Raw genomic sequence first — 25,890 nt, forward strand, 5'->3', positions numbered from 1 at the left:
TGCTGCTTTAGTTCTCCTAACCTGCCACGTTAGTTATCCTAACTTGCTGTGGCGAAAAATCATCAGTATCACCACACCGGTACTTCGATAAGGTTCAAATTGCATTGGAAAACTAATTGTCATGGTCTGAGTAGAGACAAATCCTCAGTTCTATGTGCAAGTTGGTTGAAATCTTCAACATAATAGAATAGATCATTTTTTGTCCATTGGTGGGAATGGAAATGTGTCTTCTGCCCTTCCCAACACTCCCAGAGCAGAATGGCATAAGGAGCTATATACCACAAAAGAAGACCATTAAGTCAATCAAATCTAACAAGTTTATTCTCTGAAAGGTCTTGTTTACAGCTAGGTATAAGTACGTGTGTGAGGAAGAGGGGGGAGCAGTGTGGGACAGGTGAGCAAAAATACAGTATGAGAGGTATTAATGTTAATGTATGAATGTGTTATCTTTGTATAATATGTGTGGGTATTATCAATGTGAGTGTTTAGGCTCTATTCCATCCCCTGGCTGCTGGTGGATGGATGCCCCCCTCCCAGTTTGAAGTGTCTGTTGAGCCTCTCTGGGTTGGTACGGGTGGAGCGGGATGGGGCGTCGGGCAGGGGGGACAATGGGGCCTGGCTGGGGGGCAGGATGTGACCCCCCTTTCTGGACAGGATGTTGATCTCCTGGCGGAGGGCGTTTGCCTCCTGAGCTTGACTCTGGACCAGCTGGTACAGCCTCCGCCTCTCGTCCTCCTCAGCATGCCGACGGCCCTGGAACTGGGTACCCTGACACACACACACGGATGTGACTTTCAAGTTTGGGAAGCACATTTTTACCATACAAAATGCACCTTTTATAATATAGCATTCCATGTATCATTGCATTTGCAGATTTATGTAACATAGCCCACGATTCCGAATGTGATCACTAGATTGGATAGTCATAATTTTGGCTAATAATATAATGCAATCACTGTTCTAAAAAAAATACAGTTCAATGCATGGCTGAGTGCGTACTGGCATAGAGCAGGGATCATCAACTACGCAAGCGTAGGATTGATCACCCTGTCGCTGGCCGCCTTTGGGGAGGGTGTATAGTGTGAAAGGCCGAAACACCCAAGGAACCAAAAGGTACACTACTGACGATGCGCTCCCCAAATTTCACCACGCTCACTGTTCATTAACTCTTGGAAGTGCTTGCACAAAGGATAGTAACATCTCATCCTGTGTTCTTGGAATCAGCTGCATGCCGATCTAACAAAACAATTGATTGAGCAGACGGATGCTCAGGGGGCCGGAACATAATTACAAGTAAGTTGTCGACTGCAAATTGACCGCAAGAGGCCCAAATAGATATACTATTTAACTAAAACATAATAATTTCAAACCTTGCTTAGATCTGTATATGATCACATACAGTATATCTATCTATTATGCGTGGGAATACTTTGGAAAAGATTTCCAAAATTAAAACCACTTGGACTGATTTGCTGTTGTTTTTACAGTCCTTTATGTCCAACAATAAAATCGCCAGTTGGAGAACCCTGGCATAGAGTATAGGCCTAGGCTATATCAGATATGTTTCTTCTTCTTTCTTTGAAGGGGAAAAATGTGCCCTTTTATAAACACATTTCATGCAATAGTACTACACATTTTATAACTGGAGACATTAGCAGAATGTCTCCAAACATTACAGGGTAGCCTACTCTGCTGACACTAACAAACAGATCAATAAAAATGACATTGTCTGATCCATATAATAGGCCTATGAGAAGGGTAGACAAATACAATGTCACTATTATTCATAGCATGCAATGACTACATCAAGCTTGTGACTCTATACATTTGTTGGATGCATTTGTTGTATGTTTTGGTTGTGTTTCAGATTATTTTGTGTCTAATAGAAATGAATAGTAAATAATGTATTGTGTCTTTTCCGACTGTAGGCTATGCGATTTAAAACAATCCACAGGTTATTTTTTTAAAGAAGCTTGGACACACTGTGTCCAAATCATGCTTTCTGGTGTAGGAGCCTATTTTGGCAATTTAATTAAATTTACTTTAGGGGAATCTTAGCTATATGCGCCGTCTATGCACAGAAGGTCACACACACACACACACACACACACACACACGCTGTTATTTACTCCATATAAACAAGTCATATCATGCATACACACTCATGTAAGCACTTTTTTTTTACCCCCTTTTTCTCCCCAATTTCATGGTATCCAATTGGTAGTTACAGTCTTGCTCATCGCTACAACTCCCGTACAGACTCGAGAGAGGTGAAGGTCGAGAGCCATGCGTCCTCCAAAACACGACCCAACCAAGCCGCACTGCTTCATGACACAATGCCCGCTTAACCCGGAAGACAGCCACGCCAATGTGTCGGAGGAAACACTGAACACCTGGCGACCGTGTCAGCATGCACTGCGCCCGGCCCACCACAGGAGTCGCTAGTGCGTGATGGGACAAGGACATCCCTACTAGAGGTCAACCGATTAATCGGAATGGCCGATTAATTAGGGCCGATTTAACATTTTCATAACAATCGGAAATAGGTATTTTTGGGCGCCGATTTCCGATTATAATTTTTATTTTATTTTTTTATACCTTTTATTTAATTAGGCAAGTCAGTTACGAACACATTCTTATGTTCAACGACTGCTTAGGAACTGTGGGTTAACTGCCTTGTAGAACGACAGATTTTCACCTTGTCTGCTCAGGGGTTCCAATCTTGCAACCGCACAGTTAACTCGTCCAACGCTCTAACCATTGCACTCCCCGAGTAGCCTGCCTGTTACACAAATGCAGTAGAAACCAAGGTAAATTGCTAGCTAGCATTAAACTTATCTTATAAAAAAAAAATAAATCATAATCACTAGTTAATAACTACTAATCCAGTTTAGCAGGCAATATTAACCAGGTGAAATTGTGTCATTTCTCTTGCGTTCATTGCACGCAGAGTCAGGGTATATGCAACAGTTTGGGCTGCCTGGCTCATTGCGAAATAATTTGCCAGAATTTTGCGTAATTGACAAACATTGAAGGTTGTGCAATGTAACAAGAATATTTAGACTGATGGATGCCACCCATACAGAACGGTTCCGTATGTCACTGAAATAATAAACGTTTTGTTTTCGAAATGATAGTTTCCAGATTCGATCATATTAATGACCAAAGGCTCGTATTTCTGTGTGTTATTATGTTATAATTAAGTCTGATTTGATAGAGCAGTCTGACTGAGCAGCAGCAGGCCCGTAATCATTCATTCAAACAGCACTTTCGTGCGTTTTGCCAGCAGCTCTTCGAAAGCACAGCGCTGTTTATGACTTCAAGCCTATCAGCCTAATGGCTGGTGTAACCAATGTGAAATGGCTAGCTAGTTAGCTGGGTGTGCGCTAATACTGTTTCAAACGTCACTCGCTTTTAGATTTGGAGTAGTTATTGCGCGGCTTTTGTGGAGTGATGGATAACGATGCTTCGAGTGTGGCTGTTGTCGATGTGTTCCTGGTTCGAGCCCAGGTAGGGGCGAGGAGGGGGACGGACGCTATACTGTTACACTGGCAATACTATAGTGCCTATAAGAACATCCAATAGTCAAAGGTATATGAAATACAAATGGTATAGAGAGAAATAGTCCTATAAATACTATATTAACTACAACCTAAAACTTCTTACCTTGGAATATTGAAGTCTCATGTTAAAAGTAACCACCAACTTCCATATGTTCTGAGCAAGGAACTTAAACGTTAGCTTTTTTACATGGCACATATTACTTTCTTCTCCAACACTTTGTTTTTTAATTATTTAAACCAAATTGAACATGTTTCATTATTTATTTGAGGCTAAATTGATTTTGATGTTTTATATTAAATTACAATAAGTGTTAATTCAGTATTGTTGTAATTGTCATTATTACAAATAAAATTAAAATAAAAAATTGACCGATTAATCAATATCGGCTTTTTTGGTCCTCCAATAAATCGGTATCGGCGTTGAGAAATCATAATCGGTCGACCTCTAATCCCTACCGTCCAAACCCTCCCCTAACCCGGACGACGCTGGGCCAAATGTGAGCCGCCCCATGGGTCTCCCGGGCGCGGCCAGCTGCGACAGAGCCTGGACTCTAACCAGGATCTCTAGTGGCACAGCTAGCAACTGCAATGCAGTGCCTTAGACCATTGCGCCACTCGGGAGCCATAAAAGCACTTTCACAAATGATGAAAAACCACACTCTTTGAAACACACAGTACCATCCTGCTCTGCCTGGTGTTGAGTTTGTCCTCCATTTCTTTCTTCTGGCTCAGCAAGCTGTTCATACTGAGGAGACGCTCGGTGTGATGCCTTGTCACCTCTGTCACCGCATGACGGGCCTCTGTCACTTTCACCTGACACACACACACACACACACACACGTATCATAAACAAAACATCTTTGTGTATCATAAACAAACACCTTACTCACACATACACACTGCCATACCTCCCACTGTCTGACCTCCTGTGTGTAAGCGGCCTCTCGGACTCTGCTATCCTGTCTCATCTCCTCCAGGTTTCTGTTGCCAGACAGAGTCTGTAAGGCTTCCAGGTCCACTAGCTTCCCAAACTTCATCAGCATCAGCTGCTCACAGCGCGCCTCCAGACCTACACACACACAGAGTTTACTGTAAACAGGGTATGTCTACGATGCACTGGAAGCAATCGTGATCTGCAGTGTCTTATTTTGAACTGAAGGATCGGTTTTTCACATTTTCTCCACAGTTTTGTGCCCCTAGTCCCCTCAGCCTACTCTGTATCTTGGCCTCCATGTCCTTGCGGTCGTGAATGAGCTGGACGTGCTGTTGCCTGGCCTGTCTGTAGAGGTCTCTCTGTTCACTCTTCTCCACCTGCAGTTCTTTAATCCTCTCCTGTAGTCCTCCCAATGCCACTGTGTTCAGCACCAGTGCTGGGGCCAGGCTGCACGGTACCACCCCATTGCTCACAAACTCTATCTGGTACACAGAGGGAGAAATATTATTATTATTATTTTTTTAATATGGGTTGTTGACTTAGTTTTGTTACTTATATTGACCACTAATAACTAAAGGCATGATGACATGTGATGATGTACGAGTGAACAAGGACAGTCACGTTTCTTACAAACGTGTTCCCTCAAATCCTCTCCTCCCTTCTCTTTGACGTTTTGAGGAGGCGAGGAAAGGACAGGGGGAAAGGATGCCTGGAATTGAGACCCAGAAAGAGAGCGAGACTTCTCTCCTCACCTGGTGCAGTCTGAGGGGAACCACCACATCCAGCTCATTGAGCTTCTGTTGTTTCTCTCTGTTGAACAGCTCCAGGTCTCCCTCTGCTGCTTTCAGACTGCTATGAACCACTTTTTCCTACATCACACAATCACAATACAGACTGGATGAAGATTAAATGAATGTCAAGAAAGACAGAAAAGAAGACAGAAATACACTAAGGAGGTGTTGAGAACTTGCATGATGAGTGTTCAACAAGAAAAGCTTTGGGAGTGGAGGATGAGATGAAAGTAGACAAAGGGAACAGTGGAAAATGACAAGATGGAGTGGTTAACTGGGAAACGGAATGTATGGAGATAAAGAGAGGAGAAATAGAGAGAAGAAATGGAAGTAGAAGATCGGAAAGGGGTCAGAAAATGTGTACCTTCTTGACGAGGGAGTCACACTCCTTCCTCAGGTTGTCTGCAGTCTTCCTCTCCTCCACCAGCAGCTCCTCGAGGTCCAGACGACGCTCACGGAGCTGCACCGTGTTCTCAAACAGCTCTGAGTTACAGTCTGGGGGAACACACACAAAGACGTACAGACAGGTAGACAAAGACAGAGTGCATATCTGTGGCTAAATAATGGAGTACAATGTGTTGTATAACTGAGAATACTGTAAGGTGAATGGTAGCGACTCACTTGGGGGGCAGACGCTGTCATCCAGAGGACCACCGCTCTCTGAGCCACTGTCATCCTCATCCTCATCCCAGTCAGACTCTTCATCAGAATCTTCATCACTGTCCTCCTGCTCCGCTGGTAGAAAACAACAGGATGAGCTGGGCTGATCAACCATACACTAAACACTCACGCACACAATCACACATTCAGATGGGTCCAGGACTAACCGTCATCTCCGGCCTTTTCTTTCTTCTTGACACGTTTGATCTTCTTCTTGAAGACCCTGGTGAGGAAGTCAGCAAACTTGTTGTTCTCCCCTAGAGAGGCCTGGAAGGTGGCAGCTATGGCCCTCTCTCTCTCCTGGAGCTTGGAGATGTCCCTCCGCTTCAGCTCCAGTGCCTGCTTACACTCCTCCAACTTAGACTGAGGAGAGAGATGGGATGATGGTAATATGGAATACAGAGACACACACACCCCTTCCTTCCCACCTAGGTACCCTGAGGTCTTCCTCTTCTTCCACGCAGGCATTGAGTCTCTCCTGCAAGGAGTTCTCTCTCTTCTCAAACTCTTTGAGCAGCAGCAGCTCCTGGAACAGGGTGACATGGCGCAGGTCAGCCAGCTTCATCTGGATGTCTAGCCACAGCTTCTCGTGACGCAGCAGGCACAGCTCCGCATCAAACTGCCACCTTGACGATGACATCTGAGAGGAGAGGAAGGGAAGGGAGGGAGAGAAATAAGGGAGGGAGGGATGGAGGGAGGGAGGGATAAGGCAGAGGGGGATGGAGGGAGTGAGAAAAATAAGGGAGAGGGAGAGAAATAAGGGAGAGTGGAAGACTGAGTTGGCTTGGTTTCAGTTGACAATTTGAATTCCAGAGCCTGGATGTTGTATTGAGGGCCTTTGCATCCCACCTTGAAAGTAAACTATTGGAAAGGCTGACCTGTTCCAGCAGGGATTCCTCTTCATACAGCAGCCTGATCTCCTCCACCTCCCTCATCTCCTCCTCCAGCTCGGTCACCCCAGATTCCTCCACCTCCCTCTCTCTCCTATCTGCAGGTGTATGGCAGGGGGTCTCCTCCTGTTTTTCTACCTCCGCCTCCAGCTGTTCCAGCAGAGTCTGCCCCCCCTCTAGTTCCTGGCCACGAGTACAGGCCCTGTGTGTAGGATTGGCATAATAATCATTATTGCTGAATTATTAGGGGGGGGGGCAGGCAATGTTTAATGTGATAGTCGTTGGTTACTGTATGTTTCTATAATATTTCTTTTTAAAATCACTAATTTTAAATATTTAGTTTTTTGGGGACAAAAATCTGTTGGATCAGACTGACTTTTAGACTTAGGAACGTGATAACTGTTTTTAATCAATGATCTGTAATTGATGAGTTATTATGAACCTACAGTAAGTTCTGCTCCGGTCCCAGTCCCAGGCCAGACCTACCTCTGAGCCCTCAGGGCCCCGTAGCGCTGCAGGGTGGTGCGGGTGTAGCGTAGCTTCGTCTCAGGGGTCTCCTCGGGCAGCAGGGAGGGCAGGGTGGGGGCAGGGCTGCAGAAATGAGGAGCTAGGCGCTCCTGGACAGCCTGTAGCTGCTGGGCCTGGGAGCGCAGGCGTGACACGAGGCTCACCTTAGTGTCCCTTAGGGCCATTATGCGACTGTTCATCTGTGTCTTCCTCTCATGGATCTGACCGACACAGAGGGACAAACATACAGTGGGGCAAAAAAGTATTTAGTCAGCCACCAATTGTGCAAGTTCTCCCACTTAAAAAATGAGAGGGGCCTGTAATTTTCATCATAGGTACACTTCAACTATGACAGACAAAATGAGAAAAACAAATCCAGAAAATCCCATTGTAGGATTTTTTATTAATTTATTTGTAAATTATGGTGGAAAATAAGTATTTGGTCGATAACAAAAGTTTGTTATATACCCTTTGTTGGCAATGACAGGTCAAACGTTTTCTGTAAGTCTTCACAAGGTTTTCACACACTTTTGCTGGTATTTTGGCCCATTCCTCCATGCAGATCTCCTCTGGAGCAGTGATGTTTTGAGGCTGTTGCTGGGCAACACGGACTTTCAACTCCCTCCAAAGTGTCACGACTTCTGCCGAAGTCGTTGCTTCTCCTTGTTCGGGCGGTGCTCGGCGTTCAACGTCACTGGTCTTCTAGCCATCATTGATCCTTTTTATTGGTTTTGTCTTGTCTTCCCACACACCTGTTTTCAATCCCATTCATTACCTGTTGTGTATTTAACCCTCTGTTTCCCCTCATGTCTTTGTCAGAGATTGTTTTATTGTCAGTATAGTGTGATTGTTGTATAGGTGCGCGTCGGGTCCTCGTACCCATGTTTGGTTTGTTTGTACATTTATTGTTATGGAGCATACTCTTGGAACTTTATTAAAAGACTCCATTTTACACTCAGTTTGACTCTCCTGCGCCTGACTTCCCTGCCACCTATTACACCTATGCATGACAGAATCTCTGACCAATATATATGAAGTCAGCAGGAGAGGACACTATGCCCATGGACCTGGAGGAGCTTGACTGTATCAGCTCTGTCATGGAGCACATTGTCCAGAAAATGGATCGCTGGGAGAGACGGGGAGTTTCTCCAGCGCCACCACCACCACAACCGGAATCTCCCGTGAATGTTTTTTCCTCTCCGGAATCGAGGATCCATTTATCCCTACCCACGGGATACAACGGAGATACTGCCGGCTGCCAGGGTTTCCTCCTCAAACTGAACTTATATCTAGCCACGGCCTCCCCAGTACCATCTGACCGTGAGAAGAGTTACGCCCTCGTCTCATGCCTCACCGGGAAAGCCCTGGAATGGGCCAGCGCTGTGTGTAGAAGGGAGGATGCGGTGTTGGACCATTTTGAGGAGTTCACCCGCCAATTCCGGATAGTATTTGATCACCCACCTGAAGGCAAAGCAGCGGGTGAGCTCCTCTATCATCTGAGGCAGGAGACGAGGAGTGCCCAGGATTTTGCTTTGGAGTTTAGGACCTTGGCTGCCGGCGCTGGATGGAGCGACAGGGCCCTGATCGACCATTACCGTTGTAGTCTACGCGAGGACGTCCGTCGGGAGCTGGCCTGTAGAGACACCACCCTCACTTTCGACCAGCTGGTGGACATGTCCATCAAGCTGGACAACATGCTGGCTACTCGTGGACGTCTAGATCGGGGTCTGGTTGTTCCATCCTCCCGCACCCTCTCTCCCGAACCTATGGAATTGGGAGGGATGGTACGCAGGGAGACTGGAGGGGGTTCCCGCTCGAGCACCATTCATGGTCGCAGAGGGCACACTGCTGATCGGTGCCGGGTTGGTTCCTCTGGGAATAGAGAGGGCAGGCAGGGCATTCTGGCGTCACCCCAGGTGAGTAGGCACCATTCTCATCCAGAGCCCTCTGCTGCACTAATGTTTGTCTCTGTCTCTTTTCCTGATTTTTCACTGCATTCCCAGTATAAGGCACTAGTAGATTCAGGTGCGGCTGTTAATTTCATTAATAAAAGTCTAGCTCATAGTTTAGGGATCCCTATTGTTCCTGTGGATATGCCTTTCCCTATTCATGCCTTAGATAGTCGACCATTAGGGTCAGGGTTTATCAGGGAGGTAACCGCACCTTTGTGTATGATAACGCAGGAGGGTCACAAGGAGAAGATTAGTCTTTTCCTTATTGATTCTCCTGCGTATTCTGTGGTGCTAGGCCTACCCTGGTTAGTTTGTCAAAACCCCACTGTTTCTTGGCCACAGAGGGCTCTCACGGGGTGGTCGCGAGAATGCTCAGGTAGGTGTTTAGGGGTTTCCGTTGGTGCTACTACGGTGGAAAGTCCAGACCAGGTCTCCACCGTGCGCATTCCCCCCGAATATGCCGATTTGGCTCTCGCCTTCTGTAAAAAGAAGGCGACTCAATTACCACCCCATCGACGGGGGATTGTGCGATAGATCTCCTGGTAGACGCTGCATATCCCAAGAGTCACGTGTATCCCCTGTCGCAAGCGGAGACGGAGGCTATGGAGACATATGTCTCTGAATCCCTGCATCAGGGGTTCATTCAGCCATCCATTTCACCTGTCTCTTCGAGTTTCTTTTTTGTGAAAAAAAAGGATGGCGGTTTACGCCCGTGCATTGATTATCGAGGTCTTAATAAAATTACAGTGAAATATAGTTACCCGCTACCTCTGATCAATACGGTTATTGAGTTAATGCACGGGGCACGTTTTTTCACAAAATTGGATCTCAGGAGTGCGTACAATCTGGTGCGTATTAAGAAGGGTGATGAGTGGAAGACGGCATTTAGCACTACCTCAGGTCATTATGAGTACCTGGTCATGCCATATGGGTTGATGAATGCTCCATCAGTTTTCCAATCATTTGTAGATGAGATCTTCAGGGGCCTGCACGGGCAGGGTGTAGTGGTGTATATCGATGATATTCTGATATACTCTGCTACACGCGCCGAGCATGTGTCCCTGGTGCGCAGGGTGCTTGGTCGCCTGTTGGAGCATGATCTATATGTCAAGGCTGAGAAATGCTTGTTTTTCCAACAATCCATCTCCTTCCTAGGGCATCGGATTTCCACTTCAGGAGTGGAGATGGAGAGCGACCGCATTACAGCCGTGCGTAATTGGCCGACTCCAACCACGGTAAAGGAGTTGCAGCGTTTTTGGGGTTTTCCAATTACTACCGGAGGTTTATCCGGGGTTTTGGTCAGGTGGCAGCTCCCATTACCTCACTGCTAAAGGGGGGCCCGGTGCGCTTGTAGTGGTCGGCTGAGGCGAACAGGGCTTTTGAGCACCTGAAGACTCTGTTTACCTCGGTGCCTGTGCTGGCTCATCCGGATCCCTCTTTGCCATTCATAGTGGAGGTGGACGCATCCGAAGCTGGGATAGGAGCAGTGCTCTCTCAGCGTTCGGGTACGCCACTGAAGCTTCGCCCCTGTGCTTTCATTTCGAAGAAACTCAGCCCGGTGGAGCGAAACTATGATGTGGGGAACCGAGAGCTGTTAGCTGTCGTAGAAGCCTTGAAGGTGTGGAGGCATTGGCTTGAGGGGGCTAAACACCCTTTTCTCATCTGGACTGACCACCGCAATCTGGAGTACATCCGGCAGGCGAAGAGATTGAATCCTCGCCAGGCAAGGTGGGCCATGTTTTTCACTCGTTTTGTGTTTACTCTTTCTTACAGACCAGGCTCCCAGAACGTTAAGGCAGACGCATTGTCTCGGCTGTATGACACAGAGGAGCGGTCCATGGATCCCACTCCCATACTCCCAGCTTCGTGTCTGGTGGCGCCTGTAGTGTGGGAGCTGGACGCGGACATTGAGCGGGCGTCACGTGCAGAGCCTTCTCCCCCTGAGTGTCCAGCTGGTCGTCTGTACGTTCCGTCTGCTGTCCGCGACCGATTGATATATTGGGCTCACACGTCACCCTCCTCTGGTCATCCTGGGATAGGTCGGACGATGCGCTGTCTTCAAGGAAGGTACTGGTGGCCCACTTTAGCTAAGGATGTGGGGATTTATGTTTCTTCCTGTTCGCTCTCGACCCGAAACCTGCCCCTTCGCCTGCTCTGCCGGAAGCTGGGTCCGCGGTTTGTGGGGGCCGTTTAAAGTCCTGAGGAGAGTGAACGAGGTATGTTATAGGTTACAACTAACCACTCATTACCGTATTAACCCCTCGTTCCATGTGTCTCTCCTCAGGCCGATGGTGGCCGGCCCGCTCCAGGAGGCTGAAGTGCGTGATGTTCCTCCGCCTCCTCTAGACATCGAGGGGGTTCCGGCGTACTCTGTTCGATCCATTTTGGATTCGAGACGTCGGGTGAGGGGCCTTCAGTACCTCGTGGACTGGGAGGGGTACGGGCCGGAGGAGAGATGCTGGGTTCCGGTGGAGGACGTGTTAGATCCTTCCATGTTATCAGAATTCCACCGTCTCCATCCGGATCGCCCTGCACCTCGCCCTCCGGGTCGTCCCCGATGCCGGTGTCGACGCGCAGCTGGAGCCGCGCATCAGGGGGGGGGTACTGTCACGACTTCTGCCGAAGTCGTTGCCTCTCCTTGTTCGGGCGGTGCTCGGCGTTCGACGTCACCGGTCTTCTAGCCATCATTGATCCTTTTTTCATTTTCCATTGGTTTTGTCTTGTCTTCCCACACACCTGTTTTCAATCCCATTCATTACCTGTTGTGTATTTAACCCTCTGTTTCCCCTCATGTCTTTGTCAGAGATTGTTGTATAGGTGCGCGTCGGGTCCTCGTACCAATGTTTGGTTTGTTTGTACATTTATTGTTATGGAGCATACTCTTGGAACTTTATTAAAAGACTCCATTTTACACTCAGTTTGACTCTCCTGCGCCTGACTTCCCTGCCACCTATTACACCTATGCATGACACAAAGATTTTCTATGGGGTTGAGATCTGGAGACTGGCTAGGCCACTCCAGGACCTTGAAATGCTTCTTATGAAGCCACTCCTTCGTTGCCCGGGCGGTGTGTTTGGGATCATTGTCATGCTGAAAGACCCAGCCACGTTTAATCTTCAATGCCCTTGCTGTTGGAAGGAGATTTTCACTCAATCTCATGATACATGGCCCCATTCATTCTTTCCTTTACACGGTTCAGTCGTCCTGGTCCCTTTGCAGAAAAACAGCCCCAAAGCATGATGTTTCCACCCCCATGCTTCACAGTAGGTATGGTGTTCTTTGGATGCAACTCAGCATTCTTTGTCCTCCAAACACGACGAGTTGAGGTTTTCCCAAAAAGTTCTATTATGGTTTCATCTGACCATATGACTTTCTCCCAATCTTCTTCTGGATCATCCAAATGCTCTCTAGCAAATTTCAGATGGGCCTGGACATGTACTGGCTTAAGCAGGGGGACACGTCTGGCACTGCAGGATTTGAGTCCCTGGAGGCGTAGTGTGTTACTGATGGTAGGCTTTGTTACTTTGGTCCCAGCTCTCTGCAGTTCATTCACTAGGTCCCCCTGTGTGGTTCTGGGATTTTTGCTCACCGTTCTTGTAATCATTTTGACCCCACGGGGTGAGATCTTGCGTGGAGCCCCAGATCGAGGGAGATTATCAGTGGTCTTGTATGTCTTCCATTTCCTAATAATTGCTCCCACAGTTGATTTCTTCAAACCAAGCTGCTTACCTATTGCAGATTCAGTCTTCCCAGCCTGGTGCAGGTCTACAATTTTGTTTCTGGTTACCTTTGACAGCTCTTTGGTCTTGGCCATAGTGGAGTTTGGAGTGTGTTTGAGGTTGTTGACAGGTGTCTTTTATACTGATAACAAGTTCAAAACGGGTGCCATTAATACAGGTAACGAGTGGAGGACATATAGTTTGGGTGGGGGTCAGGTACAGAGGTTGCCAGGTCTATTAGTGTAGTGCATTTGGTTTTGAATGGTAAAGATTGAGAGAAAGTGTGAGACGTAACCTAGTACCTTCTCCTCTAAGTGGACCAGCTGAGCTCTCTTCTTCTCTGCGTTCATCCTCAGGTGTTCTGGGACCGTAAAGTCTTTGGCAGTCTTCAGCTTGAAGTCACCCATGTTCTCTGTAGCCAATCGGATGGCTCGCACATCTTCCGGATCCTCACAGTTCTCATTGGGCTTTGTGGCATACCTAAGCAGTCACATGGAGATACAGTCATGTAGGGAAGAGTGAGGACAGAAATTCTGAAATGGAGACGAGAAACTTCAACAGAGGCCATATGATAACAGACTCACAGTTCAGCCCACTCTTTCCTCCTCTTCTCTATCTTAACCCGGGCCCGCTCTGCCTTCTCCGTAGCCTTGCGGAGTTTCTCTGCCTGGCGGCCAGCCAGCTTGCTGCCCCCTGGACGCACCACACGGGGCGCCATAACAGCCTCCTCACCCAGGTCCTCCTGGTCCGCTGGCCAGGGACACACACATTATGATATGGTAGGTAAAACACACACACACACACATTCTCTCTCTCTCTCCCCGCTCTCCTACCTGTGATGTTGGAACTGTCTTTGCCAGCCTCGGCTTTGTTCCTCCAACGTTCCTGCCCCACTGTCCCCGGGCCCCCCACCCTTCCCCTCTGTTTCAGCTCGTGGAACCTCTGGGACAGTGCCAGCAGACGATAGGTGGAGATCCTGTGGTCACTCTGGAACGCTACCACAGTAACTGTGTCCGACTCAAGAGAATCCCAGAACCTGGAAGAGCCAGTGGGCAAATCTGAAATGTCAACCCATTCCCTAAGCGCACTACCAGGTGAAAGTGCAGATTGAGTGGTTGCTGGTTAAGTACCTCTCCTGTAGTTTCTGGAGTCCGATGCGGTGGCGTTCCTCCTCCCAGGCCAGCTCCTTCCTGGCCTCTCTCACCCTCTGGGCTGTCATCCTCTCAGTCTCCTCACGGAACCGCCAATCCAGCTCCAACTCCTACACATACACACTAGATTCTCTTGGGCTGTGGCCAGAAACATGCTACAATTTATTAGGTTTATCACAGAAACATTCAAATGCTTTTTGGTTGGTTATGATACTAAACACTTCAGGACGAAGGGGTGGATTTGGGTTGCAGGGGTGTATGGGTTTGTGAGTGTGTACCGTGCGGTGCAAGCGGACGTGTTCGGGCAGACCCTGGTTCTTCTCCAGTAGCTGTTTGAACTGGTTCTGCAGCTCGGCCAGCATCTTACGTCTCTCCACCTTCCTCATCTCAGCCTCCCGACGCATACGGTCCATTTCCAACTTCTGCTTAGCCGTCTCAATGCTACAGAGAGGGAAGTGGGGGAGGGAGAGAAATAGAGGGGAAGAAAGAGAGGGATGTGTGATAGAGGGGTAGCGAGCGAGGGGCTGGTTTGCCTTTAGCCAGGTGTGCATTTGTATGAGTTTGTCTCTAGGTTTCTTCCTCACCTGTATGCCGACGGGTCTTCGATATCCTGGGCCACACCCTCCATTTCAACGCCAACCTGTTTCACCAACAACACACACAGGCAACCACAGAACTGGCACTCACTTATGTGTTATTCATGAGGTTATTGTCCCACTCGTTTCCTCCATCCCTCTATTCTACCCTCCCTTCCCTGCCCCCCACTGACCCGTGGTGAGGGGACTTTGGCCTTGCTGCGCTGCAGGGCTTTAAGCAGGTCCTCCTGGGGCAGTAGGCTGAAGGAGAAGATGTTGCCGTCCTCCCCTGTCGTCAGGACAAATTGGTCGTCAAAGCTACAGCGCAGCTGGCGCAGCTGTCCATACTGGTTGTCATGGACGCTGAGGGCCCAGAAGGCCTGCATGGATGTGAGGTGGAAGTCAGGTGGCTGCAGAGGGTAGGCCCGGACACTGCCTGACTGCATGCCACACAGCAACAGCTGCCTGCTGGAGCTGGGACAGAGAGAGACCACAACAACCTGTCAACATATACAGTCGTATGAAAAAGTTTGGACACCCCTCTGAGGCTGCATAATAATTTACTCTGTCGTCACAGAAAATTATCACAGTGGCATGCCATTCATTTTCTAATAAAAGCTGAGTACTGGGGTATTGTCCAGACAAAGATTTTTAGCGTAGCAATATTAAGTTGTATGAAATTAAATCAGATGTGAAAAATAGGCTATGAAAAAATGTGGGCACCCTTGTCATTCTGTTGATTTGAATACTTGGAACTACTTAGCACTGATTAATTGGAACACATAATTGGTTTGGTGAGCTCATTAAGCCTTGAACTTCATAGACAAGTGCATCCAATCATGAGAAAAGGTATTTAAGGTGGCCAATTGCAAGTTGTTGTTCTTTGACTCTCCTCTGAAGAGTGGCAAGATGGGGGCCTCAAAACAACTCTCAAATGACCTGAAAACATAGATTGTTTAACATTATGGTTTAGAGGAAGAGTACAAAAATCTATCGCTGTCAGTGTCCACTGTGAAGAACATAGTGAGGAAATGGAAGACCACATGCACAGTTCTGGTTAAGGCCATGAGTTATTTGGTCATTACAAGGGACGTTATGTATGGCGGCAAAATAACACCGCGTTCCAAGAAAAACACTTGCTACCCACAGTAAAATTTGGTGGGGGTTCCATCATGCTGTGGGGCTGTGTGGCCAGTGCCGGTACTGGGAATCTTGTTAAAGTTGAGGGTCGCATGGATTTCACTCAATAAGCAGATTCTTGGGAATAATGTTGAAGAATCAGTCACAAAGTTGAAGTTACGCCGGGGCTGGATATTTCAACAAGACAACGACCCAAAACACTGCTCAAAATCTTGTAAGGAGGAATGGTCCAAAATACCTTCATCCAGACACTCATTAGAGGCTATGGGAAGCGTCTAGAGGCTGTTATTTTAGCAAAAGGAGGCTATTCTAGATATTGATGTGATTTTTCTATTGGGGTGCCCAAAGTTATGCACCTGTCTAATTTGGTTTTGATGCATATTGCACATTTTCTGTTAATCCAATAAACCACATTTCACTACTGAAATATACTTTGTCCATCAGTTATTTGATAGATCAAAATGAAATTGCTGATCCAATCACCCAATTATTTATGAATGGAAATTGTCAGGGGTGCCCAAACTTTTTATATGACTGTACACACATTAACAGAACATCTACAAACCTCTGCAGTTACAACATTACAGAACACAATACAGACACACTGATACAGAAAACGTTTTCAGCCATCAGTTGTGTCGTCCCTTACCTGAAGGTGATGGTGCAGATGGGGTCCTCGTCTGTATTCTGGACAGGCAGGAAGGTGAACGGCTCATCCCTGCGCTGTAACAGGTCCTCACCCTGCTGCTCGGAAAACTTACAGTGGTACAGGAACCCCGAATCATAGCCTCCCTGAGAGAGATATGGAGAGAGAGCCTGGTTTTCACCCCGCTCCTCCGCACACTCCACCGGCTTCCAGTCGAAGACTCATCCACGACAAGACCATGGTACTTGCCCCTCCCTACCTACAGGCTATGCTCAAACCCTACACCCTGACCAGAGTACTCCACTCTACCACCACTGGTCTCTTGGCCCTTCCACCCCTACAGGAGGGCAGCTCTCACTCAAAGCTCTTCTCTGATCTGGCACGCCAATGGTGAAACCAGCTTCCCCCTGAAGCTAGGACAGCAGTCCCTTCCCATCCCAAAACACCTGAAACCCTATCTCTTCAAAGATTATCTTAAATAATCCCACAGAACCCCTCCTCACCCCCCACAAAAATAAATAAGTACCTTTTGTGAACTAACACTCACACTTTACTTTTTCCCTCCCTTCTAGCACTGACTTTGCTACTTTATTGAGGAAAAATGTATTTACTATGACTGAGATATGTGGTTGTCCCACCTAGCTGTAAGTCGCTCTGGATAAGAGCATCTGCTAAATGACTAAAATGTAAATGTGCAATGTAGAGAGAGCGAGAGATGGCCCTGTTAATGTGTGTGTATGTACCATGGAGAGCCAGAAGGCACCAGGAAGAGAGTAGAAGCCACAGCAGAGAGGGCTGGGGGGGTCAGGGGTATAAAGAGGGGGCAGCTCTTCCTCCTCCTCTACCTCCTGCAGCTCCTCCTCAGTGGGCTCAAGGCCCTCCTCCTTGGCTTTCTTCAGCTGTGCTTCTCTTTCCTTCTGCTTTTTCTCCTTCAGAGCCTGCCTGCGCGCAATCTCCTCCTCCCGCTGAAATACACACGCTCACAGTTACACACCCATGCCAGAGTTGAACCAAAAGAGCTGTCCACAAAGCAGATAACAGACAGATATAATGTGAGCGTGCTTATGTACATTTCCTACTAAGTATGATGTGTATGCTTCTGTATAAACTGTGTTTTTTACCTAGACAGCTTTTATGTGATGTGTATGTTTTATTGATTCTATAGAACCCATGACTCCTTGGAAAACAGTGGCAAGTGTTACTGAGTGGACTATCCTGGATAAATAAATACAATTAAAATGTGTTTACAGTACATGTTACGGATACAGTTATCCTGTGTGTGTGTGTATCCTGTGTGTGTGTTTCTTTTCTCTCCTTCTCCCCTCACAGGTGAAAATCATCACTCCCCAATCAGTCAACAATCAATCATCAATCAGAAGACACACCTCCTCCTATTTCCTAACCTATCACAGTTCCTTCTCCATGGTTTAAAAACCCCATCATTTGTTTGTTCTAGAGCTCAATCTCTCTGTAAATGCCATGTCTGTAGGTCTCTGTGTTTCACTCTCGCTTTGTGTCTTAACCTCTTTTTTTTTTTTTAGCACCTCATAGCACTTTGTCATCACCTGTGAGTATTGTTTTTGGTTATGGTGTTTGTTTGTTGCTGGTGGGAAAAGGGGGAAACCAAGACAAGTCGCCCATGGGCATACACTACCCGTAGGTGAACTTTGTTAAATACACTAGTTAGAACTGGGCGGACCACCCACTGTATTTTTGGTTAGTTAATTTGCTGTTGTTAAAGTAGGCTAGTCTAGCTTAGGGGTGTTTTTGAATACTTATTGTTTCTTTCCTTGGGTCCAGCTCAGCCCCTTTTCCTGCTCCCCCCATTACCGTGTGTTTATAAATCAACCTGGAGTTTGACGGTAGATTTTTGTTGTCGTGGTTATTTCGTTCACACTTTTACTTTGTCACAATAATAATTTGCATGAGTTATGTTACGGGTCTCATTACCATCCCCCCCTAGACTGTCGGGCCAAAAGGGATTCGTAACAGTACAGTTATTCCCAGACAGTGAGGGCCAGACCTTGATGTGTGACTTGATGCTGCTGAAGGTGAAGTTTCTTGTGGGGAGGCCAGAGATGTGGTAGGTGGTGCCGTGGTTCTGGGCCTCTGGGTCTGGAGACTGGACCTCCACTACATGACCACTCCTACACAGGACCAGCAGGGTGTTCTTGCACTGAACACACACACACAGAAGGATTCTAACTAAACTCACGTGCCATTGTCTTGCATACATTTGTCACTGATCTGGGATCAGACTTACATGTGACTGGGGGGACCACTCCAGACCCTGTACAGGTCCTGGTACTGTGACAAACCCAATGGGGTCATACCTGTCCCCCACAGTGAAGAAGAACACAGTGCAGTCCATACTCTAGAGAGGAAAAGAGAGAGAGAAGGAGGGATGGTGGAGGAGAGAGGATTGATATTTGTTATTATTCCGATTCAGTTTGTTTTAGGTCTACAAGGGGAGTGTCTATAGAAATTAGCTAATGATTGATTTCCCATTGCCCATGGGCCAACATTCTGCGGCCTTCCCTACCCCAGTAGCTAGGATCTCGCCGTTACGTTCATATGCAATGGCCGTCACAGCGGCATTGTGGGGTTTGAAGGCCTGTTTGAGACGGAGCTCGGCATCTCCATAGCGACTGCGCCCGGCAACCACTCGTAAACTCTGGGGGTTGTAGAGCTCCAGCAGACGGACCACCCCGTCCTCAAAGCCCACCACCACCAGCCCTCCACTAGGGTTCACCTACACACACAGGCAAGGGCCACACAGAACAATCTCAACACACGGTACAGTACACAGATAAACAAAGCAAGTTGAGACCCAGTTGAAGAACACAAGGCACTGCATGAATGATTATGTTACCATATACAGTGCATTCGAAAAGTATTCTGACCCCTTGACTTTATTCACAGCCTTATTCTAAAACGGATTAAATTGTTTTTACCCTCATCAATCTACACACTACCCTATAATGACAAAGCAAAAACAGGTTTTTAGAGATTTTTGCAAATGCATAATTTTTTTTTATTTATTTTAAATATCACATTTACATAAGTATTCAGACCTTTAACTCAGTACTTTGTTGAAGCACGTTTGGAAGCGATTACAGCCTCGAGTCTTCTTGGGTATGACGCTACAAGCTTGGCACACCTGTTTTTGGGGAGTTTCTCCCATTGTACTCTGCAGACCCTCTCAAGCTCTGTCAGGTTGGATGGGGAGTGTCGATGCACAGGGAAAGATGAATTTTGCACCGTTCATCTTTCCCTCGATCCTGACTAGTGTACCTGCCGCTGCTTCACCGTAGGGATGGTGCCAGCTTTCCTCCAGACGTGACGCTTGGCATTCAGGCTAAAGAGTTCAATCTTGGTTCCATCAGACCAGAGAATCTTGTTTCTCGTTGGTCTGAAAGTACTTTAGGTGCCTTTTGGCAAACTCCAAGCAGGCAGTCATGTGCCTTTTACTGAGGAGGGGCTTCCGTCTGGCCACTCTACCATAAAGGCGTTATGGGTGGAGTGCTGCAGAGATGGTTGTCCTTCTGGGAGGTTCTCCCATCTCCACAGAGGAACTTAGTCAGAGTGACCATCGGGTTCTTGGTCACCTCCCTGACAAGGCCCTTCTCCCCCGATTGCTCAGTTTGGCCTGGTGGCCAGCTCAAGGAAAATTTTTGGTGGTGCCAAACTTCTTCCATTTAAGAATGATGGAGGCCACTTGGCGCTCTACGGACAATCCCTTCAACCTCATGGCTTGTTTTTTGCTCTGACATGCACTGTCAACTGTGGGACCTTATATAGACAGGTGTGTGACTTTCCAAATCATGTCCAATCAATTCATTTTACCATTGGCGGACTCCATTTAAGATGTAAAAATATCTCAAGGAAGATCAATGGAAACAGGATGCACCTGAGCTCAATTTTGAATCTCATAGCAAAGTGTCTGAATACTTACAGTTGAAGTCAGCAGTTTACATACACCTTAGCCAAATACATTTAAACTCAGTTTTTCACAATTCCTGACATTTAATCTGAGTAAAAATTCCCTGTCTTAGGTCAGTTAGGATCACTACTTTATTTTAAGGAAGTGACGTGTCAGAATAATAGTAGAGAGAAGGATTTATTTCAGCTCTTATTTATTTCATCACACTCCCAGTGGGTCAGAAGTTTACATACACTCAATTAGTATTTGGTAGCATTGCCTTCAAATTGTTTAACTTGGGTCAAACGTTTCAGGTATCCTTCCACAAGCTTCGCACAATAAGTTGGATGAATTTTGGCCCATTCCTCCTGACAGAGCTGGTGTAACTGAGTCAGGTTTTGTAGGCCTCCTTGCTCGCACACACTTTTTCAGTTCTGCCCACAAATTTTCTTTAGGATTGAGGTCAGAGCTTTGTGATGGCCACTCAACATGATGCTACCACCCCGTGCATCAAGGTTGGGACGGTATTCTTCGGCTTATAAGCCTCCCCCTTTTTCCTCCAAACATAACGATGGTCATTATGGCCAAACAGTTCTATTTTTGTTTCCTCAGACCAGAGGACATTTCTCCAAAAAGTATGATCTTTGTCCCCATGTGCAGTTGCAAAGCGTAGTCTGGCTTTTTTTATGGTGGTTTTGGAGCAGTGGCTTCTTCCTTGCTGAGCAGCCTTTCAGGTTATGTCGATTATAGGACTAGTTTTATTGTGGATATTGATACTTTTGTTTCCTCCAGCATCTTCACAAGGTCCTTTGCTGTTGTTCTGGGATTGATTTGCACTTTTTGCACCAAAGTACGTTCATCTCTAAGAGACAAAATGCATCTCCTTCCTGAGAGGTATGATGGCTGCGTGATCCCATGGTGTTTATACTGGCGTAGTGTTGCTTGTACAGATGAATGTGGTACCTTCAGGCATTTGGAAATTGCTCCCAAGAATGAACCAGACTTGTAGAGGTGTACAATTATTTTTTGGTTGATTTCTTTTGATTTTCCCATGATGTCAAGCAAAGAGGCACTGAGTTTGAAGGTAGGCCTTGAAATACATCCACAGGTACACCTCCAATTGACTCAAATTATGTCAATTAGCCTATCAGAAGCTTCTAAAGCCATGACATTATGTTCTGGAATTTTCTAATATGTTTAAAGGCACATTCAACTTAATTTATGTAAACTTCTGACCCACTGGAATTGTGATGCAGTGAATTATAAGTTAAATAATCTGTCTGTAAACAATTGTTGGAAAATTACTTGTGTCATGCACAAAGTAGATGTCCTAACCGACTTGCCAAAACTATAGTTAACAAAAAGTTTGTGGAGTGGTTGAAAAATTAATTTTAATGACTCCAACCTAAGTGTATGTAAACTTCCGACTTCAACTGTATGTAAATAAGGTATGTTTTTAATAAAAGTGCAAAAACTTTTAAACTGTTCGCTTTGTCATTTCTGGGTATTGTGTGTAGATTGATGAGGGAAAATAAAGATTTTATCCATTTTAGAATAAGGCTGTAACGTAACAAAATGTGGAAAAATTAAAGGGGTCTTAATATTTTCCGAATGCACTGTAGTCAAGTCTCACATACATACCCGGCGTGGCGCCCAGGTCAGTGTTGTTCCACCTTGTTTGTAGCGGCTAGTTGTTAGTTCTTTCTTTGCAAGGAAGTCAAAAATCCTTACTGAGCCTGAGAAAGAGAGGAAGAAAGAGTGTGTTTGGAACATACCGACACAAATCATGCGTTTCTATAATCTGTGCTGTGTGTGTATTAGTGTACAGTGATAGGCCACTCTCACGGTCTAAAGTGGTGGTGGCCATCAGATGGCTAGTGCTGGACACATCCATTCCCTGGATCACTCCAGCATGGAAGGAGAACAGACACTCTGGGTCCTGGGTCTGTACACACAATATAATGGAGTAATTTAACACAAGCCCCAATACACACAGTCCCACATACACACTCAAACACTGCTGATGGAAAGAAACTCACAATGTTGGAAAATGAAAGATCCAGTTTCCAGATGCCTCCATTGGAATCCTGGGAAGCGATACATTTGATACGTTATTTAATAAGAAATTATCTTGTTTCTGAGGGAATCCCAAACGTAAACTCATTAACATAACACTACACAGATTCCCATACAGCCCATGGTAACCACCTATGATGGTTGTAAAACTTTAGGCTAAGTGTTGTTGTATGACCCTTGGCCCTTGACCCCTGCCCTCTGACCTGGGCGAACCAGATGAAGGAGTCTGGCAGGCAGCTTTTGACCATGGAGGACAGGCTGACGTTGCGTCCAATCACCATCTCGTTCATGGGCTCAATCTCAAACAGACCGCTGTCATCGTTACAGTCTGCTGTGTCAATGCTCTCAAAGTCCCAGCCCTGCACAGTGTGGAGAAAGATATTACACAGCGAGCAATCAACAAAACTGGCCACAGATCAGTTGTTCAGGCCTGCTTTTTAGGGTTAGCAGAGACCACTTAGGCTGAGAGGACTGTATAGTATCTGAAAGGTTACCCTAATGGCTCCATCGGAGCCGATGGTCATGAGCTCCCCCTCGTCCAAAGCAAACTGCTGGATGGTGCCGGCGTGGCATGTCCTGCCCCCCTTACGGCATATCTCTACCTTGATCAGGCCCCCGTCCCACAGCAGCATGTTTCCCCACTCAGACCCCGACACTACCTGGCACCCGGACAGCAGAGATGTGATCAGGACAACATAGAACAAGAGAATATTGCTTTTGGTTTGTGTCAATTTCAATGATGTATGAATAGCAGGAATTTAATGTAAAAGAGCAGTGGACAGACCTTCCCATCAGGCAGCTCCACATAACCCTCAATATCCGTCAGGGCAGTCTTCCCAAACCTTCCCAGAAGCCCTTGCAGTTTGAGACCAGTAAAAGTGCTGGCCATTTTCCAAAACCTGGAAGAATGATTGATGAGAGATCAACTCACATGGTGAATGACACTGTACACATAATACACCATTTTTGTATTTGTTGTCAATATTTCATGATGAAATCTGTTTTCTCTCCGCCCAGCTTTCTATAAAGTACTTTGTAACAAATGTATAAAAGTGGTAGTACAAATACATTTTGCTCGATTGATTGCTACTAACTTGATGTGTCCAGATCCGGAGGTGGTGAGTTGCCCAGGATTGTCAGGTGAAAAGGTGACCCTGTAGACATCCTGTGAGAAGGCCTTGCAGCGCAGCATCACCTGTTCATGTCTCCATTCCCACAGGGTCAGCATGTAGTCCGGAGCACTACCCACACTGGCCAGCAGGGTGCCCTCATGGTTAAAGTCCACAAAGCTGTAAGCCTGCCCTGTCCCACCTAAGGGATAGGGATTCAAACCAAATGTCTTGATCATTAATAATATTCTTTATACATAGTTTTTTTTAAATTAATTTTCAACACCACAAAGGGTGTGAGTGCCTGTGTGCATGTGGTAAAGTTCCCATACCTCTGAGAATGCGGTAGGGTCGTAGTGAGGGATACTCATAGATGACGATGTTGGGCTGGTCTCCCTTCTCTGCCACAGCAAAATACCTATTACTGGGGTGGGCCTGCAGAGAAACACAGTTACCGATGGGGTTATATAAGGTGAATTAAGGTTATCCAGAGCCAGTGTTTCTGTGTGTGTGTGTGTGTGTGTACCATGATGGTGCCGATGCCTCCCCCACTGCAGGAGCGGAGATAGCGTTGCTCCTTGGTCCGAACATCCAGGAATATGAGCTGGTTTCCAGCCACAAAGGCCAGCGTTCGCTCATCCAGCAGCTGCAGGTTAGCCCTGCGCCCACAGTCATACCCAAAAGAGTGCCTGGAAGAATGTTAATTAAGGTGCAACGCAATACACAAACATAATACCATGAACATAACTGGGTTGTGAAGACTTTACGCACAAACTCTGGCACATGGCATACACAGTGTTAAAAGATACGTAAGGTGCAGGAGGTTCTCTGGGATCTCCGAGTCTGCAGTGATGACTGGTCTGGAGTACAGCTCGTCATAGTTGTAGTACATGTCCTCAGAGAGTTTCTTCATCCCCATTCGCCCCTCCTCTTCCTCCACAGCATCACTACTCCCACCTGGCTGCTGCTGCACCTGCTCAGAGGCTGCCGGAGCTGAAAAGACAAACTGCTGTCAAACATCAGGTCATGGCCGAGAAGTAGGCACGCCATACTGAAACATTTCTGCAGTGGGGAAAAAAAGGGTGTTCTTATTGTACAAGTTCCGGTAGTTACCTCCCTGTTTCTAAACGGTCTCTATCTACTGAACACAACCCAGCTCTCTCATGAGGGAGCTACCTATGTGTGGACTCTAGACAGAAAGGTCATAAAGAGAGCAGGACTACCCTGAGCTTTGTCTTGTGAAGGGCCCTCTGCTTGTGTATGTGCTTCCTGTGCACCTGCTGATTGGGAAGTTGTGTTGTTCTCTGGAGGTGGCTGAACATTTGAGCTTTCCGTTTCCCCAGGAGCTTTCTGCTTTCCTGTGGGGTCACCTGTCATAAGTACAAGATCAGGAAGATTAAGTGCATCAAAAAAGGCAAATAGGACTTGTAAAACACTTCCAAGAAGAGGCTTAAGTTTATTGATAGTTTACAGACCAAATGTCTTATGTTGACAGGAGTGTTATTTCTATTGACAGTGTGTAACATATAATGCAAATATGCATACTTCATTTAAATGAATGAGCTACAATATTTGAAAATCACCCTAACGTAGACAGCAGCTAGCAAACAAGCTAGCTAGCTAGAATTGCTCATTCCTTGTGTTAGGGTCAGAGCAGGGTAAATAACTAAATATCTCTTTGATTGTACCTATTAATTTAAATATTAATTTACCGTAGTCAAAATGTATAATTAGTTGAGCTGTGAACTTATATATTACCTTGAAAATTGTCTTCAGCTGGTTGTTTCTCAGAAGAGTCCATCTTCATTTGTAGTTGACTCGTTGCTGGGCAACCCAGGTAGGGGGACTTTGTAATCGCAAAGCATGTTGGTTAATGTCGTCACCCACTCCGATTGAAGCTTTGAGACACGTTCAGGTATGAGGTTAACTCAGAATATATTAATAAATAAATCAGATAGTCTTACATAAAATGTAGACATGTGTTTTTGTTAGTGCCAGCCTATATTAACTGAGTGAGTAGACTACAATTAGTGGTTCACATTCACAACCTTTTTTAAAAATTGTACCACTAATCACATTTTGTCCTTTCCAGGCATACCTCTGAAGTACCCCCTCAATTGCATTTTACCAGTAACCCAAGGCCAAGTACTCACAGGGGTCCGACTACCCCTGGACTACATTGATCTGTTAATATGAGCATCCATGGACCATCATATCATATTTATATTAAAATGTGTGTGTGGAAATTGTGTCAA

At 46.4% G+C, this 25,890-nt stretch overlaps 1 protein-coding gene across 1 annotated transcript; it reads right to left on the minus strand.

The window, feature by feature from the left end:
* Window positions 1-299: 299 nt before the first annotated feature.
* On the minus strand, window positions 300-24,800 carry LOC135508800 (cilia- and flagella-associated protein 44). The gene is made up of 34 exons (XM_064929015.1): window positions 24,788-24,800; window positions 24,445-24,628; window positions 24,162-24,324; window positions 23,968-24,070; window positions 23,621-23,837; window positions 23,311-23,425; window positions 23,021-23,185; window positions 22,730-22,885; window positions 22,490-22,537; window positions 22,296-22,395; window positions 22,092-22,186; window positions 19,071-19,280; window positions 18,792-18,902; window positions 18,552-18,704; window positions 17,272-17,493; window positions 16,532-16,674; window positions 14,937-15,216; window positions 14,752-14,807; window positions 14,446-14,608; window positions 14,147-14,277; window positions 13,850-14,052; window positions 13,601-13,766; window positions 13,319-13,496; window positions 7,325-7,566; window positions 6,827-7,040; window positions 6,385-6,588; window positions 6,116-6,311; window positions 5,910-6,023; window positions 5,653-5,783; window positions 5,250-5,366; window positions 4,778-4,979; window positions 4,472-4,632; window positions 4,242-4,376; window positions 300-768 (listed from the first exon to the last, which is right to left on the minus strand). Exons 1-34 carry the CDS (start codon window positions 24,798-24,800, stop codon window positions 493-495), a joined length of 5,367 nt encoding a protein of 1,788 aa, XP_064785087.1. The 3' UTR covers window positions 300-492.
* Between the last annotated feature and the right edge of the window lie 1,090 nt (window positions 24,801-25,890).

Source organism: Oncorhynchus masou, chromosome 22 (assembly GCF_036934945.1).
Source record: "Oncorhynchus masou masou isolate Uvic2021 chromosome 22, UVic_Omas_1.1, whole genome shotgun sequence".
Taxonomy (NCBI): domain Eukaryota; kingdom Metazoa; phylum Chordata; class Actinopteri; order Salmoniformes; family Salmonidae; genus Oncorhynchus; species Oncorhynchus masou.

Bases quoted from the DNA above. Each gene is read 5' to 3' on its own strand.
- LOC135508800 (XM_064929015.1), bottom strand. The intron at 18,903-19,070 runs GTAGGGAAGGCC...TTTCCTCTCTAG, and splicing joins GCGAGATCCTAGCTACTGGG to AGTATGGACTGCACTGTGTT. The intron at 15,217-16,531 runs GTAAGGGACGAC...TCTCTGTCCCAG, and splicing joins ATCTGCACCATCACCTTCAG to CTCCAGCAGGCAGCTGTTGC.